The sequence below is a fragment of the Geotrypetes seraphini genome, chromosome 1 (assembly GCF_902459505.1).
Source record: "Geotrypetes seraphini chromosome 1, aGeoSer1.1, whole genome shotgun sequence".
Taxonomy (NCBI): Eukaryota; Metazoa; Chordata; class Amphibia; order Gymnophiona; family Dermophiidae; genus Geotrypetes; species Geotrypetes seraphini.
In genome coordinates this window covers 213941386-213960254 of record NC_047084.1, presented here as the reverse complement: position 1 = coordinate 213960254, position 18869 = coordinate 213941386, and the positions used below count along the sequence as shown (strand labels likewise).

The 18869-nt window shown below is 43.5% G+C and overlaps 1 protein-coding gene across 5 annotated transcripts in view; it reads left to right on the top strand.

Moving 5' to 3' along the window:
- The window catches only part of SPATA18 (spermatogenesis associated 18), a 218097-nt gene that overhangs the window by 56748 nt on the left and 142480 nt on the right, over nt 1-18869 (top strand). For all 5 annotated transcript variants that reach the window (XM_033945672.1, XM_033945636.1, XM_033945653.1 and 2 more), the window contains one exon: nt 8822-8956. In XM_033945672.1, coding sequence (XP_033801563.1) covers nt 8822-8956 — 135 coding nt within the window. The remainder of the gene's footprint in view (nt 1-8821; nt 8957-18869) is intronic.

Sequence of the window (18869 nt, the reverse complement as noted above, 5' to 3'; positions counted from 1 at the left end):
AGGCTGCAACTTTATCTTTGGATAACTAGTGGACTTTAATGAAAATGAAAACTGGATTTACTAGAATAGGTAATCTTTGCTCAGCAATGGCAAAATGTAATTCTAATTTGTTGATACAATGTGACTATTTGAAAAATTCAATCAGGCAAAGAATTTGCATCTCATTAATTTTCCTATAAAGTCTGGGGTTTCACTAGATATATTTAAAGAAGTTTATGCTGAAGCACCTGCAAATTCGTATTCAGTCATTATTGCCTGTACTCCCGAGCCTCATCTGATGGAAAAATCTCCATCAATTTCTTCCGGGCCTCATGGTTCTAACAAGAGTCATCTGAGCTGCACTCTTACCCTCTGCAGGTAAAGGGGAAGTGCAGTTGGTCTTCAGTGTCTGCATTCCTGCAGTGCTGGGTTTGTTGGCGGGGCCTGTTCTTTGGGGGGGTGGGTGGGGGGGATGTTGGTGAAATGCTGCATTCAAGGGGACCTCTAGCAGTCCCTAGCAAGCCATCTCCAGTCAATAATTTTACACCACAAAGGCATCCATTGTTGATGTACCTAGGAGAAGGGTAAGCAAAACCATAAGAATAGCCTTACTGGGTCAGACCAATGGTCCATCAAGTCCAGTAGCCCATTCTCACGGTGGCCAATCCAGGTCACTATTACCTGGCCAAAACCCAAGGAGTAGCAATATTCCATGCTACCGATCCAGGACAAGCAGTGGCTTCCCCCATGTCTTTCTCAATAACAGACTATGGACTTTTCCTCCAGTAACTTGTCCAAACCTTTCTTAAAACCAGCTACGCTATCCGCTCTTACCACATCCTCTGGCAATGTGTTCCAGAGCTTAACTATTCTCCGAGTGAAATTTTTTTTCCTCCTATTGGTTTTAAAAGTATTTCTGTGTAACTTTGAGTGTCCTCTAGTCTTTGTAATTTTTGACAGAGTGAAAAATCAATCCACTTGTACCCATTCTACTCCACTCAGGATTTTGTAGACTTCAATCATATCTCCCCTCAGCCATCTCTTTTCCAAGCTGAAGAGCCCTAACTGTTTAGTCTTTCCTCATACGAAAGGAATTCCATCTCCTTTACCATCTTGGTCGCTCTTCTTTGAACCTTTCCTAGCACCACTATATCTTTCTTGAGATAAGGAGACCAGAATTGAATGCAATACTGCCACAACAGAGCTAGACTTCTCTTTCCTTTTCTTTTTTCATAGATATATTTCTCAAGCAGAAGTAAAAATGGCAGCATCCTCCCTCTAGGGCACAGGTGTCAAACTCAAGGCCCGGGGGCTGAATCCGGCCCACCTGGCCATTTTATGCGGCCCCCGGTGTGATGCCGCCGGTGTTATCTTCTGGCCAGCTCCCTCCTCCTCCTTTTCTCTGGGGTTGCACTGCATGCAGTCTTGAATCTTAGGGTTTCGTTTGTATACAGTATATTAGTACTTTTAGTTTTTGGTCCCGTATTTGCATAGGGGTTATCTGTGTTCTGGTAGGAATGAATGTTGAGAAGCATACAGTGTGCTTCGTGTAGTTTAATTTTGTGGTTAACCATTATATGTTGTTAATAAGATTATATTGTATGTGTATATCTGAAAAATGAATGGGAAAAAATGGTGTTACAATTAGTACTATTATGGGGTTGGGGTCTGGCCCACGACTTAGCCTGTGTTTTGGATTTCGGCCCCTTAATGTGATTGTTTGACACCCCTGCTCTAGGGCATCACCTTGCCATGATTCACTTTTCTAAGTTTCAGGCTGGTCCAGGAGGAAGTATGGGATAGTGTGGGCATGCGCCTGGAAGCAAGAAGGGAAGAATGGGGGGGGGGGAGAGATGTCAAAGGGGAAGGAGATTCTGGTTACCTTGGTGGGGTCAGGTAGAGAAGAAGAATGGAGATATTGCTATCTGGTGTGCCGCCAGTGGTCATGTAATCTTCGGGACAGCTAGACTGTCACGGGGTTATTCTCCCCCCAGTGAACCTCCCCCAGTTCAATTCAGTCAGAAAACAAAGAATAAGTTGTTAGAATGGTCCAAGGCAAAGGTCTAAACAATTCATTTTACTTCCTGTGCAGAAAAACCCCAAATTTCAAAATAGGACCAGAGCAACACAGTGGGTTACCAGTATGAATTAAAGTCCAAAACCACTTTTAAATCATCAAGACATTGGCAAAAAGAAAACAAACTTTCTTCAGTTCACAAAATAGGAAAGAGTAGCACAATTCCCTTTTAGTGTTCTGGCATAGCCTTTCCTTGCGCTCCCAGCGCCTCACTGCTTAATCAACTAGGTTTTCTCCCTCCTTCCTGGAAAGGAGTTTAGCATTTTATAGACCAAAACAACAAATCGGGTTTCACATCAAAAAGCACTTGTTAGCTTTCTGTTTCTGTACTTTGCACCATTTACAACTGGCTGGAAAAGTCTTACTTTTATTTCCTTCAGCCTTCTTTCCAGTCAGAGGCTGTTACAAAACTCCCAGGTCAGGGCAGAAGGGTATAGAATTTAAACCCAAGCTTTAAACTTCCCACCAGCCCATACTGAATTGTTTCAGCAGTTCTAGCCCCTTCCCCTCCTTGGTGCATGCGCTGCAGCACATCTTCACTGTGTGGAAAAAAAATAAACCACTTCACTTAAAAAAAACCCAAAAATTATAAATTTATTCATTTGTTACATCATATAACGAATACAGGAAATACAAAAAATTCATAATAAAATACAGTGGAACCTTGGTTTACTAACATAATTCGTTCCAGAAGCATGCTCGTAAACCAAATTACTCGTATATCAAAGCGAGTTTCCCCATAGGAAGTAAGGGAAACTCGCTTGATTGGTTCCACCTCCCTCCCCCCCCGCGGCCACCGGTGCTGCTCCACCCCACCCCACCCCACCCCACCACATCCCCAAAAGACCCTCCCACCCCCGAGGCCACTGGTTTGCTTCCATATCCCCCCCCCCCCACGAACCGGCATCGCCTCCCGCCCGCAAACGCTGCCCCTCGCGTCAACTGGCATCCACCACGTGCCCAAATCTGTCACCAGCACGAAGCACCAACCCACAGGAGATGCCGGTGCCCGAAGATCTTGCCTCTTGCTGGACTGGGCCTTGAGCATCTGCGCATGCACAAGGCTTTCTGGCTCTTGTTCTCTCCGAGAATCTCGGAGAGAGGCGGGAACCAGAAGGCCTTGAGCATGCGCAGATGCTCAAGGCCCAGTCTGGCAAGGGGGGGGGGGGCGATGCCGGTTCACGGACGGGGGGTACTCGCAAATCGAGTCAACGCTCAGTTTATGAGTCACAATTTGCGAAAATGTTTTCCTCGTCTTGCAAAACACTCGCAAACCGCGTTACTCGCAAACCGAGGTTTGACTGTAATTACAAACCATTTCGATTTTATCCACATTGTTGGGACTGATTCATCACCAGAAGGCGGTCACTTAATTAAATTAGGAAAAATAAAATGAATCCTCATATAATCAGGCTAAATTTATATTGTGCTACATCACTTATTCTCAACCTCACCAATTTTTTCATTAGAATTTATAGGAGATTTGTCTTGAAGAAAATTTTCCAGTTGATTTGGATCAACAAAGACAAACTTAGGGCTCCTTTTACAAAGCTGTGTTAGGGCATTAACGCATGGATAGCGCACGCTACATTGTTGCGCGTGCTAGACGCTAACGCCTGCATTGAGCTGGCGTTAGTTCTAGCCACGTAGTGCGTGGTAATATCCTGCGTGCGCTAAAAACGCTAGCGCACCATAGTAAAAGGAGCCCCAAGCTGTGCTAGCAGTTTTAGTGCGCGCTAGAAGCTAATGCCTCCATTGAGCTGGCGTTAGTTTCTGGCGCGTAGCACGTGCGGCAATGTAGCGCCCGCTAAAAACGCTAGCGCAGCTTAATAAAAGGAGCCCTTATGGCCTCTTTTACAAAGCCGCGTTAGTGGTTGCGCTGCGCTAACGTCCCCGAAACCCATAGAGATTTAAAGGGCTTCGGGGCTGTTGCTGCGCAGCTTTGTAAAAGAGGCCATTAGTGTTCTCATAAGTCACTAAACACTTGCAGGGAAACTTTAGAAAAAATAAAGCTCCCACAGCTAAGAGATGAGCCTTAAGCTGCAAAAATTGTCGTCTTCTATATTGTGTCTGTTTTGAAACATCAGGGAATATATTCAGTTGCTGCCTACAAAATAGGGCCTTTTTATTTGCAAAATAAAGTTTTAGAATGGCTTATTTTTCCAATTCGGTTCTAAAAATAACCTATAATGTCGCTCTCTTAGCTATATAGTCTTTGGATGATTCTAGAAACTGAGATATATTTAAACTATCAGGAGATACCACTTGATCTATTCCACTGTCCTCTGCAGTAATCTTAGTACCAGTAGGAATATAGTAAAGGTTATCAAGTATAAAACCTTCAACCTATGTGTAATGAATGTACATGTACATTTTTAACAATTCCAAAGGTGAAAGAAAATGAGATTTAGGAAAATTTAATAATCTAAGATTCTTACATCTCATAGCATTTTCCATTTGTAAATGCAAAACAGTTTTATCTTTCATACTGGATGTTAAACATGATTTCATTACTGAGACAGATTTATCCACTCTCTTCTACTAAAGCTAATTGAGCTTCATGGTCAGTTACTTTATTAGTATCTCAGTTGCAAATTGGCATAACTTAACAACTGTACCCTGTAGCGAGTTCTCTATTCTATTCACCACAGTCCAGACATCCTGAAGTATTATAACTTTATCACTAGTAGCAGAACTAACAGTAGGCACTAAAGGCATTGATACTGGAGATAGTGGTGTAGACCGTTTTCCCCCAATTAATCTCTTTGAGTCCAATTCAAATATTTGAGGAGTAGTTGATTCCAGTTCTTCTTTAGGAGAAGACTCATCTTGCACCAGGGAATTTTAAAGCTGGTTGAGGTGGAGGTGTAGGTTCACCAGAGGAGAGAGGCTGATTGAGAATATAAATCAGGCTTACCTACAAGAGGTAATGAAGATCCTGGTTGCAGATGGCGATCTATCGGGCCTGGTAACAGATGTTGGAGTATTCTTGGCCTTCCTCTTCCCATAGTCGCCTCCTACCTGCTCCTTGCTCCTCGTGGTGCTAAAGGAGCGCAGACCACATCCCTTCGGACACACGGCCTTGGGCACGTGGCCGTGGGTCACGTACCTCGGCTCTCAGCTGTTTAAATGTCATGAGAAAGGACCTCCCCAGTCCCCTCATGATGACAGCTCTTGCCGGGTGATGGCCGCAGGGGTACCTGATTAGATGTCAGCGTCTTCCTGGTGAGTGAAATCAGCCCAAAGCTCTTTACTTTTAAACTTTAAACAGATCATAGCAATCTTCAGTTCTACCTTTTACTTGTCAAACAAACTTCCAAGGGAATTCTTTCTTCCCCGTTTTGGTTGCTATTCCCACACTCCATAGCAACTCCCTCATGAAAGGCTTCATCTGATGAGGATTACACAGCACTTTCAGGAGCTTCAATCATCTCCTCGTCTGTCTGCTCAGGAAGGCTGTTGCTCTGTCCTAGATCCTTCCTCCTGAAAGCATTAGGCTTACATTTAAGTTCCTTCTCAAGGGTGTAATGGGGTACTGACTGAAAAGGCTTACCTTTTCTCTCAGTCTCAGCTGTGAATCTGACTTTGCTATTCACCTCTTTGGGCTCAGGTGTTGCTCTTTTTACCTTCCCCTGGAAAACTGCAGTCCAAGTTTTGATTTGACAACTAACCTCTCTTCTGTTAATTTGAGAACCTTTACTTTTGCCCATCTGATTTCCCCCATGTGGCTTTGGGATGCACTGTCATCATCTGGTCAAGGAATATAGATCAATATCTGGGTCTTGCCAGGGGATACGGGCAGTCTAGACTAGAGGTCTGCATGGGAATGGGGATCGCAGGAATCCCACAGGGATCCCCCTGAGGTCAATGGGACTCCCTCGGGGACCCCTCTCAGGCCCACGGGACTCCCAAGAGGACCCCTCCAAGGCTGATGGGACTCCCATAGGGATGGACCCTGGGTTCCTTCCTATCTCGAGGCCTATCTAATTTCCGTTCCGGGTCTGGCGCAGCGCTAAGCTCCCAATGAATCATGTAGGCATGGAGCTCAGCACGTAGGCACACAGACTCTACGTGCTGAGCTCACTGACTACGTGACAGAGACTGTTGCTGCTGATTCTTCGGGAGGTGTCACGAGCAGGCTAGAATGGGAGAGCAGCCTGCATAATGCTAGAGTGGGAGGACAGAGTCCTCCTCCCCCTCCTGGACAAGGTCGCTGCACGAGCAGAAAGCATCAGCACAAGCTCTGCCGAAGTAAGTCTATTATAAGTAGGAGTAGAATTGTTTATTGCCTGTTTTCATTTTAACCCCCCCCACCCCCATCTCCAGATTTGTGTACTATAAATATACAGCACCTTTTCAGAACCTCTTCTGTTTGCCTAAGGCTTGATGGTTCCCTGGAGAGAGCAGTACAGTGCACTTTCCTATGAATTTTTGCAGTGATTTGCAAACCTTTTTTTTTTTTTTTTTTTTTCCAACCATAAAATTTGCTTCAGTTAGTTCTAACCAAAAGTTTAAAATCATAGGCTGAGAGGAGAGCAGCATCTTATTGGAGTGTATCTGTGTTCTGTATGTATGAAAAGGACTGTTTTCTTTTAGCGTTGACTGTGCAGGATCGATCTATATTAATCTGGCTTCACTTTAACAATGGGTATATTGATGTTCTAATGCTCAGGTGCACCCTTGCTCATGGATTATTACTAAATATTTTTTTATAGAGAGGAGAGGGGTGTAAAAAAATGATTGTATTTTATTGTTGATTTAAATAAACTAAGACTTTAAAAAAAATCAAAACTTTCTGAAGTAATTGCTGATTTTTATGGGGACAGGTAACTTTTTATAGGGTCAGGTAACTTTTTTTATGGGGCTGCTTTTTATGGGGACAGGTAACTTTTATAGGTGATTCCTCGTGGGGATGGGCGGGGATGAAGGGGATTTTGTTGGGGGTGGGTGGGATTTCTGTCCCCGCACAACTCTCTAGTCTAGACCGCCCATGCGCTTCCCTGCCCATGACACTGGGGAGCATAGGGAGGGGAAGAAGAGATGTTGAATTCTGGGTAAGGCCTTGAATCACTCTGGTAGGGGGTAGGGGGTAGGCGTGGGGATATGTGACTAAAGGTTTACCTAGGGTATCTGATGTCTTTGGGCCAGTCTTGTGTCTCTAAAAGCAATACACAATATATTCAATGAAACCATTCACTACATTCACTGTTAAATATAACACTTTCAGTAGTTTCTTAATTTCTGGGTAATTCTAATGCTTAGAACCAGAAGATTTTTACTTGTGTCCAGATGGAGACAATTGTTACTAAGAGATTAAAAATTTTTTTTGCTAGTACTTTTGTAGGTATTCAGTTCAATTTAATAATTATGCTGTGTATCCTATTGATGTTAAATAAACAGTTAAAAAAAATTACCATTTGTACTGAACTGCCAGTCATGCTTTTTATGTATTAATTTGTATTGTGCTGTATCTTTGACTGGTTATAATGCTAGTTAACCCTGACATATAACATATTTCTTTTATTCTTTTTCTTTCTCTTACTACTTTGCTTTGTAAATTATGTTATGTAACAGACGGTATTTCAAATGTTGCAAATCTTAGAGTTAAAACATTTTTATTGAATTTTTGCATTGTACCACAAATAACCAGCAATTCACCAGTGATCAAGCAGACAAATCTTAAACTTTAATGATGAGTTATCAAATCTATCACTGGGAAAAATGTGACTTCTGCAGAATGGCAGCAAACTTTCTGAGCACTTTTAACAAATTACCATATTTTTCGCTCTATAAGGTGCACTTTTTCTTCTCTCCAAAAGTGGGTGGAAATAAGGATGTGTCTTATAGAGTGAATACCCAACCCCACCCCCCCACCACCTATTACCTTATTTAGTTCCTCCGGTGGTCCTACTGTTCCCTCCAGCTGACTCCCGACAGAGCAGCGCAAAACCAAGAATAGATGGCAGCCATTCATGTTGCAGCGCGGGACAAGGCAGGCATGCGAAAAGCAAGCGCCTGCCTTTTGTGCTGCTCTGATATGAGTCAGCTGGAGTGAATAAGTGCCGCTTTTGCGCCGCTCTGTCAGGAGTCAGCTGGAGGGAAGGGCAGGACTGCTGGAGGAACTAAAATAAGGTACGGGGGGAGTTCAGGATGAGTATGGAGGGGGGGGGGGCCCTGCCTGCCTGCCTCGGGGTGGGAGGCCCTGCCTTCCACTAGGCCTGCCTGCCTGCCTGTCACTAGGCCACTAGGCCTGCCTGCCTGTCACTAGGCCACTAGGCCTGCCTGCCTGTCACTAGGCCACTAGGCTTGCCTGCCTGTCACTAGGCCACTAGGCCTGTCTGCCTTGTGCCCTGTCCCGGCCTACCACTAGACCACCTACCCTGTTCCCTGTCCCAGCCTACCACTAGACCACCAGAGGGGGAACAGGGTGTAGAGCCTGGCAATGAATGTGGGGTTGGGTGCAGAGAATTTGATTCAGAATGTTTTTTTCCTTGTTTTCCTCCTCTAAATCTAGGGTGCGTCTTCTGGTCGGGTGCATCATATAGAGTGAAAAATATGGTACTATTGAACAATAATATGTTAGTAATGCCTCCCAAATAAAGATTCTAAGTAGGCTTTTACTGCATTGCTAGTTTTCTTGTGTAAAAAAAAAATTTCAATAGGAAATGTTCACAGTCTCTCTTTATCAGTGATAAAAGTTTTGAAAATAGGCCTTACAGATTATGTGCCACTGTGCTGCAGTTAACCTATTTCTCTGGTATTAAGTTTAAGGGCTTCCAAAGAAATGGCCGCAGTTAATGAAAGAAAGTTAAATATTCTGAATGAACATGAACGACAGATTCGACTACTTAAAGATGAGATTAATCTCCTGTCTACTGAAAACTCTCTTCTTCAGAACAGGTATGAGAGTTACTCTGGTTCCAATTAGTAAGAGCAGCTCTAACAGTGGAACGAAATCCTCTATAATCTATCTTATTCCATACAGTTACTTTATGATGTGCAGGTTTCCTTGATCCCTTTCATTTTGCATTATCAGATAGTTAAAGAGTACTTAGGTACTACAAAATTCTTTCAAAGCAGCAAATATGTGAGTTATTTGTGACTGTCATGTACACAATAAATTTTTAGGGTTGCCAGCTCGGTCCTGGGAAAAAATGGCTTCCCCTAACGGAGAAAGAAGAAAAGCACCAAGGACCTCATAGAATGGGACAATGAAATTCTCTTTATTAATTGACCCAACACGGACCATGTTTCGCTGCAAATGCCTTTATCAGGGTTCTATACAAAGTGATAAATGTATAAATAATTAAGACATATGTGTTAACTAAGCATGTTTGTATACATATTGGTTTTATTATGTCATCATTTTTTATCTGTCCTAATAGTACATAATTTTTCATTTGTCTTAATTATTTATGCATTATCATTTTGTAAAGAACCCTCATGCAGATGTTTGCATTTATGTTTGTTTGTTTATTCATTTATATCCCGCCCTTACCCAGAGTTTGCATTGTTCCATCTGTGACGCTTTTGGTGCTTTTCTTCTTTCACTATGTGGTGTGTACTTTGTTTCCCTCTCTCTTTGTTGTCTTCTTCTAATAGAGATCAGTTCTGCTTTATCTTCTCTCCCTCCTCTCCAAGATCACAACTCCCCTGCTGCTCCCAGCCAGATATTATGTTGATTCCTCTTTCCTCCCAGCCTCATCTCACCTCACCTCCTTTGTACCAGCTGTGTTCATTTCCCCATGCTTCCCGATCTCCTTCTCAGTGTAGCAGCTAGAAGAGAGTATCTGCATCAGTAGCAAAAAATGGCATTAGGTAGAACATAAGTCAACATGAGGCCTATGAACTTATTCCACTCACAAGCTGCAATAGCTCCATTCTATTCTTGTCTGCATAGATTTTCTGTTTAAAAAAAGATGGAGCAACTGTGAAGTAGAGAATGATATGGGGAAAAAATTTATCCCGTCCCCGCAAGCTCGGTCTCTGTCTCCGCCCCATCCTTGCAAACCATCTGATCCCATCCACACAAGCATCGAATAGTTTTATACTGAACTTATTTTATTAAAGTATAAAAAGAAAATATTCTGTACAATTGTCATTTTATAAATCAAAATTCTGGCTGCCGAACTAGAGGAAGAGATCTTCAGCTGGCAGGGCTTTGTTTATAAATGTTTATCAACACAACTAATGTACTACATTATCCTACAGCAAAAAAGAAAAGAAAAGAAATATAAATTTTTTTTCTACCTTTGTTGTCTGGTTTCTGCTTTCCTCATCTTCTCACCATTCTATTCCTTCCATCCACTGTCTGCATTCTCTCTGCCTCTTCCATATGGCATCTGCTTTGTTACTGTGCCTCTCCCTCCCCCTTCCCTCTGGCACCCATCTTTTTCCCTCTGCTTTCCCCATAGTCTGGCATCTATGTCTTCTTCCCTTCCATCTATCCTTCCCTCCCCAGGTGGTTTCTAGCATCTCTCTCCTCTTTTCCTCCCCTCATATCTGGTATCTGTCTCCCAATTCAAGAATGTGCCTTTTTTCCTTTATCCCCTCCTTCCATCCAGTATGTGCTCCCCTCTGTCTCTCCTCCCCACATCCTTTCAGCATCTGTTCCACTCTCTCCCCGCCCCACTTTCCTTCAGCATCTTTTCCCCTCTCTCTCCTACCCACTTTCCTTCAGCATCTTCTCACCACTCTCTCCTCCCCATTTCCCTTCAGCATCTGTTACTCTCACCCCTCCCCTTCTCTGTCCACTTCCCTTCAGTGCCCTTCTTGCAATCCTGAAGCCATCTCCCTTCCTCCCAATTGCCATGGTCCAGGCATCTCCCTCCCTCCTTTCCCCTCACTTTCGCTGGCGATTTTCATTTTCTCCGAGTAGCCCGAGCCTGTTTCTCAAGTCGCATGCGGCTGCCCAAAACTCCTCCTCCTGACGCAACTTACCGTTTCCGGTTGTGTCAGAGGAGACGTTTCAGGCAGCTGCGTGTGACTTGTTTAAAGGCTCGTGCCGGTCGGAGACAATGAAGATCCCCAGTGAAGGTGAGGGGAAGGGAGGGAGAGAGGGAGATGCCTGGACCGTGGCGATCGGGAGGAAGGAGGGAGATGGCTGCTGGACCGTGTGTTCCCTCACTTAACTGCAGTGACAAGGCCATTCACCACTCCACAGGGCCTTGTCCCCCGTACCCGCAGTGCCCGTTTTTTTCCCCTCCCTGTTTCAGCGGGTTACCCGTGGCTACCCATGGCTAGCCACGGGTAACAGTCACCGTGTCATTCTCTACTGTGAAGCCTGTGAGTGCACTGTGCTTACAGGCTTTGTGCTAACTTCCCACCATCAACCAAAGCAGACCCTGGGCAGGGGACATGGGGAAATGACTGTTGCATTAAGGAATCTAAGGGTATTGTGAGAGTGTATATTGCCTTAAAGGTAGATGACAGAATGCTGACATTTAAACTGATGACCTGTTGTACAGAAAACAAGTTGAAATTACTGAATCCTGACTAGTCGGGTTACCAAATGTGAGTGGCTGTTGGGAAGGATCTAAGCCATGCAGTACAAATTAGTGGTACAGTCCTCTTCCAGACCTTACTGGTTGACCATTTTTTCATGTGCATTCTCACCTGTGTTGTCCTGAAAAGTGACAAGAAAAGAGGTATATTTTCCCCAAAATTCTATAAATGGTACCTAAAGTTGGGCGCACAAATGCACACCCTCTTATAGAATAATAGCCATTATTAAAATAACATAGGGCCCCTTTTACAAAGCCATGTTAGGTTTTTTATTACTGGCCATGGCAGTATTAGCTCTGACGCGCATAGAATTCCTATCTATGAGTGTTGGAGCAAATACCACCATGGCCGGTGATAAAAAAACAAAAAAAAAAAAAAGAAAGCCTAATGCGGATTCGTAAAATGAGGGGATAATTAGCTAATTGGCACTAAATTGGAGGAGAGTGTGGTGCAATGGTTAGAGCATCAGCCTCAACACCCTGAGGTTGTGGGTTCAAACCCTGCACTGTTCCTTGTGACCCTAGACCAGGGATAGGCAATTCCAGTCCTCAAGAGCCGGAGCCAGGTCAGGTATTCAGGATAGCCACAATAAATATGCATGAGATAGATTTGCATCTCAAGGAGGCAGTGCATGCAAATCCATCTCATACATATTCATGGTGGAGATCCTGAAAACCTGACCTGGCTCCGGCTCTCGAGGACCGGAATTGCCTACCCCTGCCCTAGACAAATCACTTAATCCTCTATGGCCCCAGGTACATTAGATAGATTGCGAGTCCACAGTGACAAATAGGAAAAATGCTTAAAGTACCTTTATGTAAACTGCTTGGTATGATTGTGAAACTACAAAAAGGCAATATACATAAGAACATAAGAACATAAGAAGTTGCCTCCACTGGGTAAGACCAGAGGTCCATCTCGCCCAGCGGTCCGCTCCCGCGGCGGCCCATCAGGTCCGCGACCTGTGAAGTGGTTTCTGACCATTTCTTTAACCTACCTCAAGTTCTATCTGTACCCCTCTATCCCCTTTTCCTTCAGGAACCTATCCAAACCCTCCTTGAACCTCTGTACAGATTTCTGACCTATCACATCCTCCGGAAGCGCGTTCCATGTGTCCACCACCCTCTGGGTAAAAAAGAACTTCCTAGCATTTGTTCTAAACCTATCCCCCTTCAATTTCTCCGAGTGACCCCTAGTGTTTGTGGCTCCCCTCAGTTTGAAGAATCTGTCCCTATTCACTTTCTCTATGCCCTTTAGGATTTTGAAGGTTTCTATCATGTCCCCTCTAAGTCTCCTTTTCTCCAGGGAGAACAGCCCCAGCATTTTTAACCTGTCAGCGTATGAAAAATTTTCCATACCTTTTATCAGTTTAGTCGCTCTCCTCTGCACTCCCTCTAGTACCGCCATGTCCTTCTTTAGGTACGGCGACCAGTATTGAACACAGTACTCCAGGTGCGGGCGCACCATTGCGCGATACAGCGGCATGATACAAATCCCAATCCTTTTCCCTAAATTGACACTAAATTGGAGATAGATAAGAACCAAATGATGTTAACAAGAACTGATTGCTACTAATTTGCAGATGTGAATGTGACTGACTTATTCTTCCATTCACATCCCCATCGGGTCCTGTTCCCTTACCTACTTTGTAAACTGAGCATCTAACTTCTCTCATGTGCAATTGCAGAGGGACAGATTTCACTTTTTTTTTTTTTAATAATGGCGGTATATGAAATAAAATATCTGTAACTGTAATGGGAGGGGCATGAGTGGGTCAGGGGCATTGGAGGAAATTAGGTATGATATTATAGAATACCTGCATTTGTGCTCCCAACTATCATCAGCTGGACATGCCAGTTGTAGGTCAGAAAACTTCTTAGAGTAGGATCACTCTTAACTTTAGCCACACACATAAGTATGTCCTACTATACCAGGGGTGTCAAAGTCCCTCCTTGAGGGCCGCAATCCAGTCAGGTTTTCAGGATTTCCCCAATGAATATGCATGAGATCTATGTGTATGCACTGCTTTCAATGCATATTCATTGGGGAAATCCTGAAAACCCGACTGGATTGCGGCCCTCAAGGAGGGACTTTGAGATCCCTGTACAATACCAACTTAAATGCTCTTTTTAAGGACTTCTCAGATGTGACCATTGTTAGTAAAAGTTCATACAGACAAATCTGATCAAATATCAATTCCTCATGCATCCAAAAAGCATAATGAGTTCATCATTTTGTTTATCAAAATTAATTTTGTACTTCATGTGCTTTAAACTGAAATATTCAAGAATAGCAAAACTTATCTTATTTCATCATGGGAAAGCCATTTGCCGACATAGCTATGTTTTGAATGATGCGTCAGGGCAAACAGACTCCTTCAGCTCTGAGTTGGTGTCCTCAGCTCCTGCTAGAGCCGCTGAAGTTTATGTTTAAAATTGTTTAGATTACTTATGAAAACATGAACATCTGCATATTTTCATGCACAAGTATATAACTGATATATAGGGTCTGATATTTAGCAGCACTTATCTAGGTAGGACTGGCTCCTACCAGTAGCATAGAGAGAGTGAGAGGCGCCCCTCCCACGCCACACGTGTGCTCCCCTTCCCTTCCCCGTACCTCTTTAATTCCCTGGCATGAGCAGCATCACCAACTTGCTGCCTGTGTTGGCGTTGGCTCTCCCTATGCCCCCACTTCCTAGGCATGGGACCCAGAAGTGACAGAGGGAGTACTGATGCTGGCGTGAAGTATGGTGTTGGTGAGGGGGAAGTGAAGGTGTGTATGCATTGGGGGGAGGAGAGGAGGAGTGGGTGCCGGTGCCCCCATCATGATGGTACCCCCACCTCCTTACTATGCCACTGACTTCTATTTGAATAAGTGCCACTCAGCAAAGCTGTATCCAGATATTTAGCACATTATCTGGCAATGCTGCTGGAAATCTTCATTGACTCCTCAGTACTATCCAGGTAGCACCAATACAGTCTGGGTTGAGAGCCAAGATGGAAATAGAAATTATCTGGGTACCAATACTGAATATCATTAGTACCTAGATAACTTCTGGTGTATAGTCTATGCCTAGATATTGAGCACCGTTGTCTTGGTATTGGCCGGCGCTGAATATTTGGGCATAGATTAAAACCTTGCAGTTAGCCTTTAAATCCAAAGCTCATGAATTGTTTTCATTTAGCAAGTAATTTGTACGCTTTTCCTCCATTGCTAAATCCTTTCTCTGCTCTTTCACCCTTTCATTTCCCTGAAACAAACTTCCTGAATTGGTGTGTTATTTCCCCTCTCAAATCCTGATAAAAACTCCCCTCTCTGAGTTTGCTTTTACATCTAGACCACTTTTCTAGAATACATTCTCTTAGGACCTGTTTGTCATGTATTTTTTTTTACTAGATTATTCTCTGTATTGTATATATCAGGGGTGTCAAAGTCCCTCCACGAGGGCCGCAATCCAGTCGGGTTTTCAAGATTCCCCCAATGAATATGCATGAGATCTATTTTCATGCACTGCTTTCGTTTTATGCTAATAAATCTCATGCATATTCATTGGGGGAATCCTGAAAACCCAACTGGATTGCAGCCCTCGAGGAGGGACTTTGACATGCCTGGTATATATGATGCTCAAAGTTGCACTTGCAAATTTGGGTGTACACCCAATTCGTGCATGCAATTTAATTAACAACCCAATTAATGCCAAAAATTGGGTGATAACAATCAATTATTGGCGTTAATGGGCAACAATTTGGATTTGCACATGCATCTTGCTTGGTGCTATTCTATAAAGGTGTGCATACAAATGTTTTAGTGAGCAACTGAAAAGGAGGTGTGTCCACAGGAGGAGCATGAGCATGACAGGGGCATTCACTAAAGATATGCGCAGTATTATAAAAATTTAGAGGATCCATACCTAATTTATGCATGAGAATTTACTCTAGCTTTCAATTGATATAAATCCTCATGCCCAAAGTAAATCTCAGTGCTATGCACTGTTCTATAAATGGTGCCCAGCTCGGAGCACCGTTTAGAGAATAGTGCTCAATGTGCATTTTTTTCGCTGCCCAGTTTGGGCACCATTTACCAAATCTAGTCCTATGTGTCTACAGAGCTGCAAGTTCTGGTAGTACTTTAGAAATTAGTAGTTGTAGGATTTGAAGAAATTTCTAGTGATTCTTCTTGTGAGCTTGGGCAAGTTACTTCACCCTCCATTGGTTCAGGTACATACAATTTAGATTGTAAGCCCTTTTGGACACTTGTGTACCTCTTTGTAACACACTTTGAACTAAGATTTGGAAAGGCAAGTAATTAAATCTCAAATCCAAATATTTACCTATTAGTTTTAAAAAAATGAAATAGTAATGAACACTGAATTTGTGACTCATTATACACCTACTGTTCACAGAGCTGGTGAGGTGCTACCTTAATATCCTGCTCACTACTATTAATATGCTATCATCTTTTTTTTTTTTTTTTTTTTAATCTTTATTCATTTTAAAGCCAAAAATAAGTGCAACATATTATACAGACATTTTACATTTTAATAGCATTAAATTCAATCAAAATTATATTCTATGACAAATACATTTATCATCCCCCCCTTTCTACATATACAACAATTGCACTCAAATTAAAAGTATCTTCCAACCCCCCTCCCTCCCACCCACCCAACCTGGACGTGTATGATCAAAGGCCAAAATCAACATTCACTCCTTACAGAATTTTGTCAATGGCGCCTAAATATCCATAAACTTCCTATAACGTCCCTGTTGTATAGCAATCATATGTTCCATTTTAAACGTGTGGCATAGAGATTCCCACCAGAAAGTATGATTTAACCAATCCCAATTTTTCCAGTTCCTTATAATAAGTTGTATGGCAACCCCTGTCATAATAAAGAGAAGTTTATTATTCTGGGAAGATATTTGGCTTTTAGCCCTCATTAACGTGCCAAATAGCATCTTCTTTTTTAATATGGAAGTTTTCTCGGCTTTAGCTCATTCTGGTGTCAAGAGCCTTTGGCAGGATGAGAATATTCTTACATGTATAGAGTGACATCATCTGATAGAGCCCGTGTGAGAGCATTCACCAGTGTATATTGTGGAAGCATATGAAAGTGTCACTGCACATGTGCACCTTCCCACTGTTGCTGTCATATTGGACCAGTTAAATTTCATTTTTCCATGGAGTGGCATGGATTTGCTTTGGAGCTTTCCATCAGTTCACATCACTTGCAGTTCTCTCTCCCTTCACTTTCCTTTTCTTTGCTCTATCTTCTATCAAACCCTATCGTACTTCCCATACGTTTTACTCTTTTGAACTTTAAAAATCAAATTGTAGTTCCATCCCTTCTACCCTTTTGTATTACTTTGTATGTCAATTTAGTTTACCCTATTTTATATTCAGTTTTTAAATTGTAATAGTACACTTTTTTTGTGTGTGTGTGTGTGTGTGTGTGTGGGGGGGGGGGGGGGTTTAAATGACTTTTTTTACTATTGTACTTTACTTAGTAAAACAAGATAAGTGATTATATAAAGTTTTAATAAAAACTTGAAACTTGAAAGTGTGATAGTGTATAAGCCCTGTCACAGGCCTCTTCACTCAGTATTTTTCCTTGAATAGATGGATCTTTTTAGGTGTTGGGCACTTCGCCAAGTAAATTTTGTTCAAATCGAGCTGCTTGATTTCACCGTGGCTATTTTTCCAGTTATATCCCAGAAGGGTTCCCAGTGGCTTAAAAAGTGCACAAGGTGGAACAGGACCATGTTGCTCAGGGACATACATATCTGGTGCCTGGATCCTAATCATGATTCCTCCTTTTGTAAACTCTATCTGTAGATGTCAAGGAAAGGAATCAGAAATTGTAGCCGATTGATGCTGGTGAAATGGGCGTGCCCTGTGCTAATTGGTTAACATGCGGCCATTGCTACACGCTAACTGATTAGCACAAGATTAGCATGAGAGCCCCTACCACCTACAAAATAGGTAGGGCTCGCATGCTAATTTCAAAATTAGTGCATGGTCAGTAATAGGGAAAATGGAAATTGCAGCTATTTTAGAGTCACATTAAATGATGGCTTCAGCGTGCAGGAAACCCATGCACGAATAATAGCAGCTGCAACTTTTGTAGCAACTTAATAAAAGGGCCTCTAAGTTTTTTCTTATATTTTATTGTCCTATAATTGCTGACTCCCCTATTTTCATTTATTGGATTCCCTTACGATAGTGGTCTTGATATAAGATACACATTGTTTAATTCTTTTTATTGTGAACAACAGCATAACAATATAGCATACAAAAGTACAATGGGTCAGATTCACTAAACTCCCCTACCGATCCAATCCGGGTCTGATCCGTGGCCAGGGGACTGATTCACGATGTGTCCTCATGCAAATGGGGACGATTGGAATCAAGCCCCCAACCAATTGCATGGATCGCTGAATAGCGATCCCGACGCATGCGCAGACCATCTGTAGATGGTCTGTGCATGCTTATAGAGCAGCAACCTTTATTAAAAAATTTTTTTTTTTAAACTTATACAGTGGTACCTTGGATTACGAGCATAGTCCGTTCCAGGAGCATGCTCGTAATCCAAAATGCTCATTTATCAAAGCGAGTTTCCCCGTAGGAAATAATGGAAACTCGCTTTGATGCGTTCCCCCCCTCCCACGAGAACTGGCATTGCTCCCCCCCCTGCAATCCGGCACCTCCCCTCCCACGATTGGGCACCCCCCGCCATGATCTGGCACCCCCCCGACATGATTTGGAACCCCCTGCCACGATCCGGCACCCCCCAACGTGATTGGGCACCCCCCCGCCGCTTCTTACAGCATGGGGGGTTCCCGATCGCGGCAGGGGGGTGCCCAATCGCGTCGGGGGGGGGTACCGGATCGCGTTGGGGGGGTGTGCCTGATTGCGGGGGGAGGGTGCCGGATCACGGGGGGGGAGGGTGCCGGGTTGCGGGGGGGGGGGCGCTCGTAAATTGAGCCATGCTCGGTTTCCGAGGCACCGATTTTGCAAATGTTTTGCTTGTCTTGCAAAACACTCGCAAACCGGTGCACTGGTAAACCGAGGTACCACTGTACTTCGCAAGCCCGTGGTTTTAACCTGTGGGTTAAAAGCACGGGCTCGCACTGCAGGGAAGGCAAGGAGAGTTAGGGCAGAAGCAGGACGGCGAGTCGGGGAAGAAGCAGGGGGGCGATCGGGGCAGAGAGCAGGAGAGTCAGGGGAGAGAGCAGGAGAGTTGGGGCAGAGAGCAGGAGATTTAGTCTGAAAGGATGTGAGTGACTGGTCCATAGCAGTCGCTTGT